The following is a 17,749-nucleotide window of genomic DNA, read 5'->3' on the forward strand; positions in this document are numbered from 1 at the left end:
GCCGATATTCATGTTTTTTTTTTAGAATCCTAGAAAAAGCTTTTGTTTTTAATCTCACACTTTCTGTAAATTTTTACAATTCAAATTATAACTCAACGAATATGGAATGCAAATCTTTCTACCTCTTCACAGCAGCATACTAGTTTATTTATGAAGTTTCATGTCCCTCAGGAATTTTTTACATTTTTCATTCCTAAAAGTTTGTAATATAAAGAATTGGTAGAAGAAAAAATTACTCAATACTTACATGATTTTCCAAACCCATATGGAAAAAAAATATTTTTTTTTTAGTTTAAATTAATAATTAAGAAATCTACTGCTGTCCTGAAGTCCATGTTTCCAAATTGCTTGCTGGAAATTATCTACTCTTCTAGAATGCTTTTGGGTTCATTATTTTTTTTTTAAATGCATATATTTTAATTTTTAGCTTGAAAAATTTGACTAAAATTTACTTTAACACAAACACGAAGTAAAAAAAAAAAATATTAACCAAATTTACCATTTGATTTGTTTACTTACTAAAATTAAAATTTTTCTAAGTCTTATGTTCGTAAAACTAAAATTTTTAATCCAGAAGAGCAGTTAACTAAATAATTTTAAATACAGAAAAAAACATTAAATCAAATAAGATTTATTAAGTTTTATTTATTTTACAACTATCATACAATATATTTACAATATATAGATTTACAATTATAACACATCGCCACAGATCTGAAACATTCGTAACTTCTTCCATCCCGCTGTTACTATCACCTCTTCACTGCAATGTTCCTGGAAAACAAATAAATATTTTAGCATATGAAAAAAAAATATACCGGACAATAATATTAAATTGTTACAACCAACAGTAGATTTCTAAAACGAAGCAATACTGACTAGATAAAATACAGTTAAATAAAAAATTTTAAAAAAATATTAAAACTGTTTATTATTTTCATGGAATTTCTACTAAGTATATATCGATTGAGTACATCCAAATACTTAGATATAAGAAAATCTATTTTACAAATTTTAGTCACATATTACACAACAAAATTACATACATATACAGCACAAATCTGAATTAGAATATTTCATAATTTTTTTTTATCCTAACTAAATCTTACATTGAAGCCAGCAGTAAGTTATAAACAAAACATAAAATTATTTTTCGTGTGGCTTTGAGGAGAACTCCTCCAGAGTTTGGTGCTGTTGGCTGCTTTGGTAACAAGTAAGAGCACATTTCTAATAGGGGAACAATGAAGGAATAAAGGTGTCAATTGGTTTACCCACGCTGACCTAAAATCAAGACAAAACTATTCACAAAACACTCCTATTTGAAATTACTTTTTCTCATAACCGCAGTACTTGCCACGACATGTGCCCATTGTCAGGTAAAGTACTCCTAAAAGCTGCCCTATACTTTCTGTTTATTTACTTATCATCAGAATTTTATTTTTCACTCTCATTCTTTTCATTTTTTTATTGCTCCTTGGCTGCAATTTTCATTCCTCTTCAGAATATTTTGCAAGAACTTTGTAGTTCAGAAACACAATTCGATTAGTTTCAGTTACGTAATTTTTAATTTCTCATTTATTAAAACAGTAAAAATACTATGCCTTTTAACACTAACAGTATCTTTAATATACAAAAGGAGTAATTTTAACAAATTCAGTAATTTGTTAAACTATATATTATTTAGTTCAAGTGAAGAATTACATTTTACAATTGCCTCTGTTAAAGCTTTTTTAAACAAAAAATGGTTATTTTGAAAATTCTTTAATTTCTGTAAAATCGCTGCTAAAACGTTACACTTTACTCCAAAATACATTAGAAAGCTGTTTGGTGATATAGAAATTCATTTCCACAACGGAATTCTTAGTAATGGTGGGAAAAATAGGAAGGGTGGGAAAAATAGGTTCTGTGTTCCTTGACCCTAGTGTGTTACAATCAGGTTGCTTGGGGGCAGTAAAAACTTTATTTGTTTAAACCACTTAAAAAGGACTGGATAAAAAAATTTCAAAAAAAAAAAACTTCACACACAAAACACAGTTTTTGGAGAAATATTTTAATAAATATTTCTTCGAAAAATGTGATTAAATGAAAGGAACACAATGGTGTTAGTTAATTGTAGCAACATGACAGAATGTTTGGAGTAATGCAGTATAGCAATTTTGGACTATAAAAACAATTCGGAGGAACAGCCTTAAACTTAAAATTGTTTCAAAAAATAATAATTTTATGCTTGGAACTAATTAGAAATTATCTTTTTTAATGCTGCATATATATATATATATATATATATATATGAGCAAAACAAAATTACCAACTTTCCACACCCTTGCAAAAAAATAAAATAAAAATTTTTTTGAACAAGTATAGAGCAGATATATCAACATTTTTTTAAACTTATTTACATATGTGAAAACAAATATATATTTTTTTGTCAAACTGTAATTCTTATAGTTTGTAGTAGTGATAATTTCCATTGCATGAACTACTTAACTTACAAGTTTTCTGCAATATTAGACATTTAACGTAAATTTTACTTAATAGTTTTTGTTAAAATAAAAAGTTGGAACATAAGTATGCTAAATGTATACAGTAAAATGCAAGAAAATATAATAAATTAATGAAAACTAGTCAGTCTAACTCTTTTAGAGAAAAGTAAGCATTTTTTGCAACCTTGATATACACAATGAATCGTGTTTCAAAGCATTTTAATCATTAATACTTCAACACCAAATAATAAACACAAAAACATTCACTTGGAAAAATAAGATATTTAAATAAAAGATGTTTTCAAACAGTATGAAATCAAAAAAATTTTCATTTAATGTAAGCATAATAATATAGTGCAGAAGTTATTGAAAAAAAAAAAACTTTATAAAAATAAAGTGATAATATCATAGACAGATATATCATATAAATAGAAAATATCATATGTATAGTCATAGATATAAAATCATTGATTAAAGTTAACAATATTGAAAGTTCAATTTCTAATATGCAGAATTGTAGAAAACTGCAGATGTACACAAAAAAAAAATATATATATATATATATAAACATATATACAATTGGCTTATTTTAATTAAAACAAGGATAATTTGAAATCTTGCGGCAGAATGTTTTTGAGCTATCTGCGACTAAACTCTCCAGCACTAAGATCTAATTGCAAAATACTTTTAATAGAAACAAACATATATGTTGCTAATTTAAAATGGCAAATATGCTGTGTTAACAAAAAATAATAATAATGATTTTCTTAATTTAACACGAAATAATTTTTTTTTAATATTATGGGTGATATTCTCACATTTTGTTGGTGGGAAGACACACACTTTATTAGCTTCTTCGCATTTTGTAAATAATCATCACAATAAAAAAATATTAAATATCATGAAATCCGTAGTAGCAATTGCCCCCCCCCCCCAAAAAAAATATATGATGTAATTACGTAAATTGGACTCCTCAAAAGCGTGTTACACTTTGAAATTAGGTTGTAATAAATAATATCGTATAAAAAATATCTGATTTAAAATTTAAGGAGAAATCAACATCTATAACTTCTAAAAATTCAATAGAATTTTTAAAAAAAAAAAAAATAGATAGCCTTAAAAAATAGATACTCAAATGCTCGATTCGAGTTTTCCATATTGTTTAATTATATCAAGATGGTTAAGAACCAAATGAAAATCAATATCAATAACTGCCGAAAATACTATTAAAACATTACGTCGATTTATGATACTATCGGTGAAAATTGAGCGTGTCAAAAACTGATTATCTAAATGCATGATTCAAATATTGCATGTTCAAATATTTCTGTAAAAAAGAAAAGTAATATTTTCTTCTTTTCAAGAGAAAAATCTTTCTGCAAGAGATCTGTAAAATTTTGCAACAATGTCGCCGTTTCGCTGCGATTCTGCCACGGAGATTTGAAATACTGAGCAATATGCATAAATCTTAATTCCCCGAGAATTTCTAATTGATGTTGTTTATTCATTTTATAATTCATTTTAATGTTTGCAAAATGTTTGGTTTGAGTAGCCTTAGCCTTTGAGGGATTCATCAATCTGCATAATCGTTGAAGAATTCTCAAAAGCAAAATAGAAGTTTCAGAATTTGTTTGAACTTATGGAGGACTATGAATAAAAAGACTAATTTAATGCAGATAAAACACATTTTTTTTTTTTAAGTGTCAGTGAAATAAAACATTGGAACAGCAAAAATAGTGGTGGTAAAAACAGTAACAGTTTACCATTCTACTTGATACTAACGATGAAACTTACACCAGAAACTTCTATTATAAATTAGTTGAATAGTGCAAAGGCTGATGATTGTGCATGAAATAATTAGGATTCTACAGTACATGGAAAATATATTTACAATATATGATAATTCATTTTAAGAGACAAATTTTTGAGTACTTTTATTTGTTGTTATTGAAGCATGGGCAGCCTATGTAAACAATGTTTAATTACTTTTTTTAATATCAGCAAAAGTAATCTGAAATAATTTTTAACAATTGATTTGATCATGTTTATAATTTCACGAATTTTTTTACCCATTTTTAAGCACAAGAAAAAAGGAAACAATTCAAATACAGTTATTTCTTTAGACATACTTAATTCAGGTACCTTCAAATGAGACTTGATGGAGGTTCATTCTCAAAGCTAGATCCTTTTCAAAGATCTTCCTCAGAAGTACATCAATAGATTATGAAAAAGAAAATTCATTCAGTTAATACGTTTAAAAACATAGAAATAATTCAAACATATTTTGTTTTGTTTATACGGGCACATTTATTATTCAGAACTAGAGAAGTAAGGAGTAATGGTTTGGCAGAATGTTAGCTAAAAAAAATGGTGAAATGCGGAATATATTTTTATAGCAATATTTTTTTTAAAAAAAATTCATTAATAAATATATTTTACGAATAAATAAGTTTATTTATTATTGGAAATTACTCCATGCTTATCTATATTAGTGGAATGGGCTAAAGGGAAAACAAAAAACTAAACCAGAAATACTTAATAAAGTTATGAAGTAAAATAGAAAGAGAAAAAAAAATTATCATAAATGTTACAACAAAACTTCCATGCTAAGAATAATATTTTTTGTAAAGCAGTATCCATAAAGCAACATTAACTAAAATATAATCTATTAGAAATATGTTATTAAAATGCTGTGTTATCTTAAAAATGCTAAAAAAAAACAAAAGATTATATACAAATGTAAAACAGAAAAATCTATTTTAATTCTCAAAATGAAATTTTAAAGCTTTACATCTCAGTCTTTCCAATTATCATATTTTCCAGATAAGAATAAAGACAATAGAAACATTCTTAATTACTGTGTCATACAGTTAATAAAAACAAAGTTTCTTAGAAATGTAAAAAGCTAGGTAAAAACCAAGACAAAAATTGTTTAAAAGAAAAATTTAGCAATAAAAATTTCAATTGAACTTTTTCACCTAGCAAGGGTCTGTCTAGGTTTTTCTGATAGGTACCTATTTTATGAAAATTTAGACATAATTTGTGAAAAATTAAAAACTACATTAAAAAATCAACACAAAAATATGGATTTATCGTTTCTTAAGGAATACAAAAATAAAATTATAAGAAAAAGTATTTTGTGAAACTGTTTTTTCTAAAGTTGAATTTGTGAAGGTACTGCTAAACGGTAGTAAATTTGGCCTTGACAGACCTCTGCCTAGGCATATTTTTAGAATACAGTGACTATAAAAGAATTAAAAAAGTTTTAAAGAGCAATGTAAATTTAAATAAAAGCTTGAATAAGAATAATACTAAAGATAATTTAATATTGAAAATTACTGCAATTATTTTCATATCGTTTTAGCTGATAAATTTCAAAAACTGTTTCAAAAATAAGAAGAAAAATTTCCAGTAAATGTTCAACTGGGTGTTTTTTTTTCTTTTTAAAGATATCATGTTGCAAAATAAATAGTCAAAAAACTATTTTGTCCATGTGAGATTTTCTCTTGCAATAGCTTGTTAAGATTCCACGCTTGTTAAGATTTTAAGCTTCCACGACATTTTGGTTGAAGAACCATCTGCTATAGACTCTTGTAAAATTTACACCAATCAAGCGTGTTTAACCCTTGGTTCTTTAAAAAGGTAAAGTTAAAAGAAAATGCCACTACTCAACTTTTTTAAAAATGCAACAACTAATAGTTTTTATACTTTATAATACAATAGTAGGTAAGTAGATAAGACAGCTCAAATTAATAACAATATGATAGGACTGTTTCACACATAACACTTGTCTCGTCTCATTTGCTAATAAAAATGCCATCTCGTACTGAGTAGGCAAAACAGTAAGAAAAATGCCCGTATCATGATCTGCCGGTGAATAATCACTATATCTTCTAAGCAACTTCTACGCAGCAACCAGGAGGAACTAAAAAAAATTAACGAACGGAGATCAACTTGAAAAGTATAACTCGTAGCTACCTTTCGCACACCTTTACATATTCTTTTAAAAAGTTAGCAGTTAGAAATCTATTTGGTGCCTGGACGATAGCAGTTGGCATAACTGCTCACAATACAGAAGTAACCCTAATAGGGAATTAAAAGTTTAATGAGTATTTCTATGTTGTTACCTATGGATAAATATTTATAAACTTCCAGCGGTCCACGAAAAATTAAGAAAATATCTCAGAATGGGAGTAACTCAGAGAATATAAGTTGAAGCAACCCTCAGGAAAACTTCTACATACTTCTTTTTAAATTTTTGCAAAGTACAAAATATATATTTTTTTTCTTGTTTCAACATTTTTAGTTGGCACAATCTAGTTCAAATAGGGAAACATCCCCTTTTATTTGATTCATAAAATCAGAGGAGATCTCTATAAAAGGAACAATGGCAGAATAATCAGCACGTCTTGGCAACTTCTGGTATCGGAGAAACTGAAAGAAAGTTAAAAAATCACAGAAAGGGACCAACTCGAAAGATATAACTCGTAACCATTTGGCAAACATTCATGTTTTTTTCAAAAAAAATTTCAAGTTTATATCTATTTGGTAGCTTGGCTATTGTAGTTAGTGTGACAGGTTAATATATGGAAATATCCCCTAAAATTAGTGAAACAGAAAAATTTACATTATAAATCTAGCTAAAATTCTTTTCCACTCCGGAAAATTAGTTTATCATCACCTGTGGCAGAATAATCAACAGGTCTTGGTAACTTCCAGTGGCTATCATCACACTGAAAACAAAACATGGGAAGAAACTCAACAGGGTATATCTTGTAGCCACTACCCCCTGGCAAACCTCTACAAGTTTTCTTTTATAAATGTATGCAAGTTTGAAATCCACAATAGTAGGCGCAGCAAATCACAGAAGGAAAATACCCCCTCTACTCATATTTTGGTGTGTAAAGTCAACCATGATTAATGACATTTAAGTTTTATCTTCAGAATAATGCTTATAATTGTTACTTTTTGTTAATTGTTATTTATTATAGCAACAAAATTTGTCAGGTGAATAAAATAATGCAGCATTAATTTAATAATTTTGATAATTAAAGCTTTAAAATAGAATTTTTTTTACATAAGATCGCAACTAGTTTAACTCAGTATTTCAGATTAATATTCCTTGATTAAGCTTAGGTACCATCAGAAAACTTTCCAAAAATTCATGATTTTATTAAAAATATCTTAACTGCATAACAATCGTATATAACGGGTCTGTATTTCGTCTCTTTACATTAAGCACAGTAAATGAGATTCAACAAATTCTCTTGCTTTTTTCCAAAATCGCTACGTTTTGTCATAGTTTGTTAAACTTCGCAAATGATAGGCTTAGAATATTTGTGTTTATTTCAAGCAGAATTAACTACAATAATTATTTACTTTTTTTGACAGTGAAGCATTATAATGAATTAACATTCTAAAATAGTAATAATTAAAGTAAGGAATAAAAGAACTTACCATTGAATTCGGCGTATGTAAACACACGCGTGCAACAATGTAAATAAATGTAGGGGTAGCTAGTGTAGGGGTAGCAATCCTTGTGTAGAACTTGCTCCCACGGAAAAGGAGTGAAAAGTTGAAACTTAGTATCGTTTAATCCACTTGTAAAACAAAAACTCAAATAACTGAAAGCAATGTGGAGAGTACTTTTGAATCTATATTGTTAATCAATTTTTTCTCTATTTTTGATTTTTCTTCTTATTTTTCTTATTATTATTCTAATTAAACCTGGAATAAAATGCTACATTGTAGAATAACTTTCATATAATATTTTTAAAAAAGTTAAATAAAACTGTCAAGCTTTTTTTTAAAAAATTATTACTATTTTACCTGATGACTTAAAGAAAAATGGAATTATATTGTTATGTAATGTTATTTTCATTACAGAGATATAATAGTATTTTATTTTTACTAGTATAATATTATTTGAATAGCTTGTACATAAAAAAACTCGATTTTAATGCTTTTTTTAATTTTCATGAATTCATAAAAATTGCTGTTTTATGCTCTGGAAATGTAAAATTATTATAACAATAATTTATTATTAGAAGATAAATATTATAAATTAAGATCACTGATTCGTAAGACATACAAGATTATTTAAAATACGTGATTATTTATTTTAAAACTTTACACTTTTTTGCTTCCTCTAACCAGGAACTTCATATCCAATCGTTAGGAATTACAGGATCGTACTATAGTAATTTAACTAAATGAGACATTAATTATGTTATATTTTAAAACTGTAAAACTAACAATATACATTGATTTTTTTTGTGCATCATATAGGCTGATCAATGAACCATAAATTGTAGGATTTCCATTTAATCCGAAATGAGAGTAAGAAAGATATTGTAGAATACATTCTACGTTAGGTCTTCCATCAAATCAAAAAGATTTAATCTAACTACATCCACCAATGTAAAAGTTTTATCGATTAACATAATATGGGATCAACATGTACATTTATTTATCTCTGGTTAATTTTAATTATTATATCATGATTACATGTTATTTCTCAAATTTCGTGCTTATTTTTTGTTTTTCTCGTCTGCGTAGGTGAAGATTTTACATACATTAATTGGCATGCATAAAGGCATGGTCTCACGATTTAGGTATCATTTTTAGTTATTGGTGATGACCGTGTTAAAAATAATAGTTTGAAAAAATTCATAAAATATTTATTACATAAAAAAATACACATTTAAATAAAAAGCACCTTTTAAATCACAATTTCATTTGGAGAAAAGAAAAAAAAAGAGGTAATATCATGCATTTGAAAACTTGATTATAACAATAAGGGTAAAAAAGGGTGTCAAGTTGTTAACATTTCTAGTGGATCAAGTTATTTTCATATAATATATTAAATATTTTATATTTAATTTCAGCTGGAAGGATCCATTTTCGTTAAACGTTCCGTTTCCCTCTTCAGTGCTTTAGATAAAATAAAAAAAAAGTAAATTCTTATGAATCTGTTTTTTCGCTTGCTGATATTTGTCTTCATTTTAAAAGCAATGTATGTATACATTAAAAAGATTTTGTTGAAATTTTATTCCCAGATAACACAGTGTAAACAGATAATGTGTCAACGAATTAATGAAGGTAGGAGTTTTAGTTACGTCGCACTAGAGCTGTACATTAGGCTTATCATCCATTTAGACTTAAATCTGAAGGGGTAGGAAATTTTCTCCAGATCCCTGTACATTTGGCACAGTAATGCGATCGACCACAGGCCTCCCGATTCCACAGATTTTAATAGCACATATATCGCATGTACTCGGTGATGTCGAGGATCGAGCACCGCCCCCGTCAAGGACTAGAATGGCCCTTAAAACCCCTATTAACCGGGAACTAAGCCTAAATGAAAAAATCTTGGTCAAAAAACAAAGAAAAAAATTTGTCGCACTGATGTGAAAATATGAAAAAAGCAAATATTTAATTTCTCTCTTCTTTCTTTCTTGCTGTTGTTGTTAATTTACGTCGCACTAGAGCTGCACAATGGGCTATTGGCGACGGTCTGGGAAACATCCCGGAGGATGATCCGAAGACATGCCATCACAATTTTGATCCTCTGCGGAGGGGATGGCACCCCCGCTTCGGTAGCCCGACGACGTGCGCGCGAAGTCGAGCACTTTACGGTAGCACAGTTTAACGAGGACCAATACCGCACACCCTCGGTCCCTACGCAGACTGATCCAAGTGACACCCGCACACTGACCGCAGCCAGTGATGTTTGACTTCTGTGATCTGTTGGGAACCGTGTCTTAACGATCAGTCCCCTGCGGGACCTTTTTTTTCTTCTTAAAGGTGGCTTTTTTTTTTAGGTGGCTTTTCCTTACTTAATTCCTTTTCTTTTTTATTTATATGATCTAAATAATTAAAAACAATTTATTTAACTTCATTAACTATTTAAAACCTTCCAAGCATTGTGTCCCTAGGTAAATTTTACTAAAATTCCCTGTTATGTAACATTATTGCCCGATATGATAAAAAAAAAAAAAAAAAAAAAAAAAAAAAAACAGACTATTCAATGCAAGAAAGCCTAAAACTGACAGCTCGGAAAAATAAACCGAACTAACGCTCTAACTATTTTTAAAAGTACTTCAATTTCACATACACAAAAACTCACTCATAAATAATATTTTGCAAAGAAATAAAGAATTATCATTACTTGCTCTTATAAAAAAAATTATTTTTCTGACATTACAACGAAACTTACAATTATTATTTATATTTTATGCTATTTTATATTATTTTTTATACTTTATAAATTTATATTATTTTTTACTATATATGATTTTCATAAATAATTTACTTATTGCAATTAAGATTTTATAATTAAGCAATTTCCAGATTATAAAATTCAAGATTCAAAGCAAAATTTAATAAATTTGTAAAAACGTTGTTGTGTGTAAAAACGTCTTTTAATAACAACCAATATTTTAAAACTTCCCACACTAAATTTTATTACGAAAACTAATTATGAGAATTATCTTTTTACCTGTTATTTGATATGTATTTTTTTTTTCATTAATAAATATTATATACATTAAAGAATCAAGATTGATAAATTTTTCAAAATACTTTAATTCTATTTCTACAATTTATGAAGTTTTTGGAAGGAAAAAAAAATTAAATCAGTATTTTAAAATAAAGTAAATGTCTCTTTCATGCAGTAAGAACATGGAATTTAAAAGTAGACACATTTCTTAGCAATTATTTTGAAAAAACTTATATACGGTAAGCGATTATTGCAAAGTAAGAAATTAATAAATAAATGTTAACAAAATTAACCAAAAATAATCGTTTCTATTTCATGTTGATTGAAGTAGGAAATAATAATTAGAATATTGTATATTATAAATTATTTTTTAAAAACTCGTATGGCGAGCGATAATTGCAATATAAAAAAAATAGTGAATCAATTTTTACATAATAACAAAAAATAAATTTTTTAAATTAAGATCTTTGAATAATAATAATTATTATTATTCGCATATTAACATCCCACTCTAGAGTAGGCTCGAACCTAGGACGCCGTACCCTTGAGGCGAACGCTGTAACCACTACACCACGACTCTTGTTCTGGACAGAGATAATTTAAATTTAAGTATAATGTGTTTTTACGTTATGTTCGTTGCATGTCAAGTAGTGGAAAATTTTTACTTTATTCAGTATTTTGGAAAATTTCTTAATTTTCATCATAGTTTAGTTATATAAGAATTAAAACTCATAGTTCCCTTGTCAGTTACTGATAATGAGCCGACTCAATATTATCAACAAGCAAATATTTATAACCAGTTTAATAAAACAAAAATAATTATAAGTATTAAAAATTAAATATGAATTGTAATGAAAATCTGCAATGTTCAGTTTATTCGAATTCAAGTGAGACGTAAAAGATTATCTTTCTTGGGCTCTCACAGGTTCATCCTTTTTGCTTGAAACATTTTTACCACTAAATTTACGTTTATAATCCCAAACAATTTACGTAAATATAGCTATGCAACAAAACGTCAATTTTTCGTTAATAACACGTTTTTAAAAAACGGTCAAAAAATGGATAAAATGTACACGTTAAAATAACGTATTTTAAGTACGTATTTTTAACGAATTATTTAAAGGGAAAATTGATAACGTTAAATTGACGTAATTTTAACGTATACGTTTTAACGAATGAAGAAATGGTGAAAATCATTACGTGAAATTAACGTAATTTTAACGTATGCGTTTTAACGAATGAAGAAATGGTGAAAATCATCACGTGAAATTAACGTAATTTTATCGTATACGTTTTAACGAATGAAGAAATGGTGAAAATCATCACGTGAAATTAACGTAATTTTAACGTAAGCCCAAAACCTTATAACGGACGAACGGATTTTTAACGTTTTTTTGCCCTTTCATGCTGCATGGGTTTTTTTCTCGTGTTTATCAATGCCGATTAAAAACAGACTTTTTTTTAAATAAAGACTCAGTTTTTTTAAAGAAGTTCAAAAATACAAATACTATGATGAATATTAAGGAAAAAATTTAGAAAAACTTGATTTTAGGACAATTTTAGAAAAGCTATGTACAGAATTATTATTTTTATTTAAATAAATCTACCTTAACCATTTAACTCTTTGTGAGGAAGGAAAATTTATTCGAAAAATATATTCAAGAATAACCATAAAAATTGTGATCATAGCATGCAGAATGAAGGGATCTGTTTTATCTTAACAAGTTTTAAAAAGAACTTGTTTTTAACTTAGTTTTAGAAAAGCAATATCCAGATTTATTATTTTAATATAAAGAAATCCAGCTTAACCATTTATTGCTTTTACCAAAAGTCTTAAGTTATCAGTCAACCTTAGTCATAAAGAGTCAAAATTAGTTATAAATCAAATTTTTAAAAGAAACTAAAACTTTTTTTTGTATCGTTATATCACTACTCTTAGATCCAAAGCCCTTAAAATAGAAGTAACGCTCATTTTTCTTAACAAGAATTTTAAGAATTTTTACTAAAATCCAAAACAATAAATACCTGTTACGAGTATCTGTTCCAAAAAATCAGACCTTTTGCTTCCTTTTATTTGATTTCAGCAATAGTAATATTCGGAACAGCTAAGAATCTCGTTGACAGATACATAAAATGTCTTCACTGTTTATTCCGCAATTAGTTGGACAGTCGATTATACCTCAGTTTAAAGATATGGGTGGAGCAATCCTGGATGCTATCAAGGCGTGTTGTTTTTATTCTCTGGAATGTAACATACAATCAACAAATGCATTTAAAATTGGTTCCTCTTTTTCAAAATTTATAACAAGTAAACAATTGCTGATGAATTAACAATCATATAATAATATCAAGATGCGTTATAATTACTGTATTTTATTCTAAATTGTTCAGTTAATCGCAAAGCAAAGTTCTTACTGAAACAAATAAATGAATAAATAAGAAATAATTTATTGGCAACAGAACTGATTCACAATTTTAGACTGCTATTTTGTGATATATCTTATGAGATATGTCTTGCTCTCAGAATAACTATAATAAAGAGTTGGACTAAATGATTCATTTAATTTCAAAGACCTGTTTATTTGCAAGCACACGACACACAAAAGGCCTGGTTTCTTAGGACAGGACGCCGTCAGCTGGAAATCAGCGCTAACCTCTGATTGGTCCATTTGTGAGTTTGATAGTATACGTCATCGAACGCTCATCTTGAACTACAATTGCCGTCCAACTCAACTGCAGTTGGATTACAACGTGACGTTAACCACAGACGCAATGGCTGACAACATACAACAGCACATTGAAATCAGCCAAGATTTTGATTTTGACATTAAACATAGCTTCTTCATTAAACATAGCACTCTTCATTTAGCTCAGCTATAATGTGTTTTTTCTTAGACAAAGTCATTATTTGTTCGTAAAACACTGGTCGACAATAAAAAAATCAATACAAATTCAAAATAAATATTTGTTTACGTTATTAACGCATGCACAATAAGAGATAATGTCTGCGTTGGACCGACTGCTGACGCTGAGTTAACAAAAAAGTATTTTTTTGGCGTCAGCTCTACGTCAACTTTCCGCTGACGCCCAGATAAGGCGCTAGTTCTAAGAAACCAGGTCTTGAGCTAACAAACCAGTATTTTGTTGGCGTCAGCGGGACGTTGACGTCCCGCTGACGCCCAGATAAGGCGCTTGTCCTAAGAAACCAGACCTTAAGACGAGTAATACTTGGAAACATATACTCTTAGAGTGTCTGGTTCATACTGCAAATGTTCAATATGTGCAACCATCGTTTTTGCTATACACATATCCCAATAGTGAACCAATTTCGACTACACATTCAATGACATGTTTACAACAATATCAACATGTTCAACATGTTTCTATCAATATCCATCACAGTAGTAGTGATGTTTTTCTGCATTGTTATTGGCTATGTGTGTACATAAATACTGAAATTCACAAATCGGTATTGGGGGTATATAAACTTGGTCTTTCATTTGTTTATGTATCTCCAATAACAAGGCAGAAACACACAATTGCTGTTGTGGTGGATTTTGATAGAAACATACGGACGGAATTAGTTTACAATTGGAGTGTTAATCGGGTAAACAAGTTTGCATATAATTGAACATGTGTCGTACGTACCAGATCTGTAGTACGTGCCTGTATCTTCCCATGCACCATTCGTCTTTTTTTGTCTTATACATGTAAATATACAGTCCTTTAAAACTGAATGAATCATTTAGCGCATAAAACTTTAACTCTTCTATGACGCGTATTATGCAAACTAAATTTGTTGCTTGTCAAAAATAGTAAAATTTAAAGAACAAAATAATAACAATATTTATAGAACTTTATGAGAAAAACTGATTTTTTTTTCTCCTGTGAAAAGCCTTTTTTAAACGTCCTGAAATTTGTTGCCAGTAATAACTGTGTAATTACTAAGAAGTCGAATAAGGCGATACTAAACTGGTGCTAGTTTTCAGCCGGGGAAAACTATAAATTTTATTTATTTATTTAAGTATAAATTTTATTCAATACTTCACCAGCTACAAACTGAGTACTAATGGGACACATCCATTTCCCGATGCAGCCTTGATTTAAGCTTATTTAAAATTATCTTCAATTCAGCTCTTCGATTCCTAATAAGGCTGTCTTTCGAATACTCCAATGTAATACGAAATAATGCTTTTTTGCGACTAATATGCTATTTTTATAACCGCTGTGAGTTTGTAACTGCTAACCATGACTGTTAGGTCAAGTTTAGCCTATCTGAAGCCAGTGCTGTCTACGCCTATTTCGAAAATGTCACAAAACGTCAATATGGAGAAAAGCCACAGTTTTATGAAAATAAAAAGCGTTTATGGTCTAATTTTTTTAATATTTAAAAACTTACTAAGATGCTGTATTACTTGGGCTCATGAAAATTTGTAAAAACTGAGAATACTGTAGTGATTTTGATAATTTACCTAGGTAGAAAAATGTAACAGACTTGGTTATTTCTTTAAAAAGGTTTAATAACTTTTTAAATATTTAAGTTCTTTGTCTGTTCCAAAGCACAGGTCATTCTTCACGGCAAGATTATGTATATAGTTTAAAACCAATCGCATTGCTTCAAGTATGAGGCGCTTAAATTATGGTTTGGCGACAGAGCTTCGAAAAATAGCGTTAATACTGATAAATGAACTGTAATTTTATTTAGTGTAAATTGATATTGAAAATATGCACTAAATATTCTATTCTATTTCAGAAAAGGAAATGAAGCTATTCGTAAAGTCGACCTCTCATTATCGTCCGTATGTCTGTAGATGAAGCTGTTTTCTCAGTTTTCTTTACATTATCACTGATTTCATAATTAAAACACACCTACTGTAATAAATTCTTGTTCGATCATTAGATCATTTAAATGCATGTTCTGTAATGTACCCGGATGGTGAAATAAATTATGATAAGCTGTAATAAACTGCTGTGAATAAAGTATGTAGCTTTTTGTTTGTAAATTCCATTTTATGTTCTTCGAATACAATGACATTTTTAATGGTACATTTCATTTCTTCCATCTCGGCGAAGATTATGAAACGAAACAGACAGAATACGAAAAACGAATAAAACTTAATGAGGTAATTTAGTTATTAAAGAAGTTTTATTCAATTAGGCAAATACTGATAATTTTTGAACGTGTGTTAATTTTTTAACGAAAACATATTTAATTAAATAAAGGAAATGCTGTAATTTATTTCGAAACAAAAGGTTTAGAATGAGGAGGAAACCTCTTAACTCAATTCGTTTAAAAATGATTTTGCAACTATTCATTCATTACCTTATCTAACTTAACACAAATTAATGATAATATTATTAATAATCTTACTTGTTCATAAAGTAAATGGATGTCCTTATTTAAAAGTTTATTTTGTTAGCAATTACTTTTTCTGTGTATTATCACTTAAACCGTGTTTTATCAAAATCGTTAATAGCAATTACTAGTTTATTTTTAGATACATACCTTTTATAGAAAAGTTTAAAAATTTATACCATTTGTGTAATATTTAGTGATAAAAATGTACGAATTTAATTCTTTTCAAAAAAATTTTTTTTTTGAAGGAGTCTAAAGTAAATATTTTGTACATATTTTTAACAAATGCAAGCTTGTATTTTGTACTTTTTTTAAGAAGAAAAATTTACTGTTGTGAATTGAATTATATTTTTTCTCAAAAAAATGACAAACCCTTTTGTCAATGGTTTTTTTTAATAGAAGGACTCGTTCTACCCCCTAATTATTTCAAGAAAAAAAATTATTATAAAATACTCTATTTTGGAATTTTCTTTTATTTCTGAAATCGATAAAAATTAAAAAATAAATTTATTAACAAATAAGTTATGGCTATTATTAAAACAAAAAAGTCTTAGGAATTCTATACGTACTATGCTTGTTACTTAAGTTCTTATAAATAAATATTTGAATTCTGGACCGTGCGAACCATAATAAACTAAATTCCTTTATTTTGGGAAGAATGATGCTTCTTTTGAATTATTTCTTTTGTCAGCCTCAAATGTTAATATAATTTCTAAAATGAGCACTTTTTATAACCATACACTTACTATTAAACGTAAAAAATTACGTAAACTATATTATAAACACCAGCTAAAAAGCATTGAGAATAGAGCAGGCTGACTTTGAAGCTATTACTTAATTAAGAAATTTCATTCCCTTCCAAAAAATATACATACAGATTAGAAATAACAGTCAACATGTTTCAAGATCTCAAAAATAGACGCCCATTTTAAGACTTGTATGACAGACGTGATTGAAAAGAAAAAAAAAGTGACGTGAAATACAAAACGTAAAGTTGTCAGTGATAAATAGAAAATAGTGGTGAGAAAAAAAACTAAAAAAAACCTTAGTAACCGAAAAAAGAATAAAAATAAACGTGGAAAAAGAACAAGAAAAACCACTGTGGTAGAGAGGGTCACATCAGGGTAAATACATTTCCATGATCTATGGAGAGGTGGTTTGAAACTAATGTCGTTAACAATGGAATCAACAATGATATGAATAAATATTTCGAGGCATCAAGATGAGCTGATGAGATTAGAGTGGAAATAATTTTGACATCGTCGAAATTAAATTAGCTATTGAAATCTAATTCAGAGATAAATGGATATCAGAACGACATATTAGTACATTACACACTAGAAACTTACACTGAAAAAGGACTAATGGAAAAGAACATCTAAGTTAAGGGTTAGCTTGTATTTATAGCCT

At 28.2% G+C, this 17,749-nt stretch overlaps 1 protein-coding gene and 2 long non-coding RNA genes across 4 annotated transcripts in view; 1 reads left to right on the forward strand and 2 right to left on the reverse strand.

Moving 5' to 3' along the window:
• The window catches only part of CCAP (Crustacean cardioactive peptide), a 335,921-nt gene extending 319,935 nt beyond the window's left edge, over positions 1 to 15,986 (forward strand). For both annotated transcript variants that reach the window (XM_087157774.1, XM_071177855.2), the window contains one exon: positions 15,737 to 15,986. In XM_087157774.1, coding sequence (XP_087013900.1) covers positions 15,737 to 15,748 — 12 coding nt within the window. In that variant the 3' untranslated portion in view covers positions 15,749 to 15,986. The remainder of the gene's footprint in view (positions 1 to 15,736) is intronic.
• LOC139425027 (uncharacterized) overlaps positions 1 to 17,749 on the reverse strand; it is a 170,466-nt gene that overhangs the window by 69,501 nt on the left and 83,216 nt on the right. Inside the window, exon 2 of the long non-coding RNA XR_011636205.2 lies at positions 13,009 to 13,224. This is a non-coding gene — a long non-coding RNA (uncharacterized LOC139425027). The remainder of the gene's footprint in view (positions 1 to 13,008; positions 13,225 to 17,749) is intronic.
• Positions 626 to 10,684, reverse strand: LOC147815921 (uncharacterized). Its single transcript, XR_015431452.1, has 2 exons — positions 4,613 to 10,684; positions 626 to 774 (listed from the first exon to the last, which is right to left on the reverse strand). It is a non-coding gene; the product is annotated as an uncharacterized LOC147815921 (long non-coding RNA).

Source organism: Parasteatoda tepidariorum, chromosome 2, assembly GCF_982258835.1.
Source record: "Parasteatoda tepidariorum strain Cologne lab strain chromosome 2, Ptep-v5.0, whole genome shotgun sequence".
Classification (NCBI taxonomy): domain Eukaryota; kingdom Metazoa; phylum Arthropoda; class Arachnida; order Araneae; family Theridiidae; genus Parasteatoda; species Parasteatoda tepidariorum.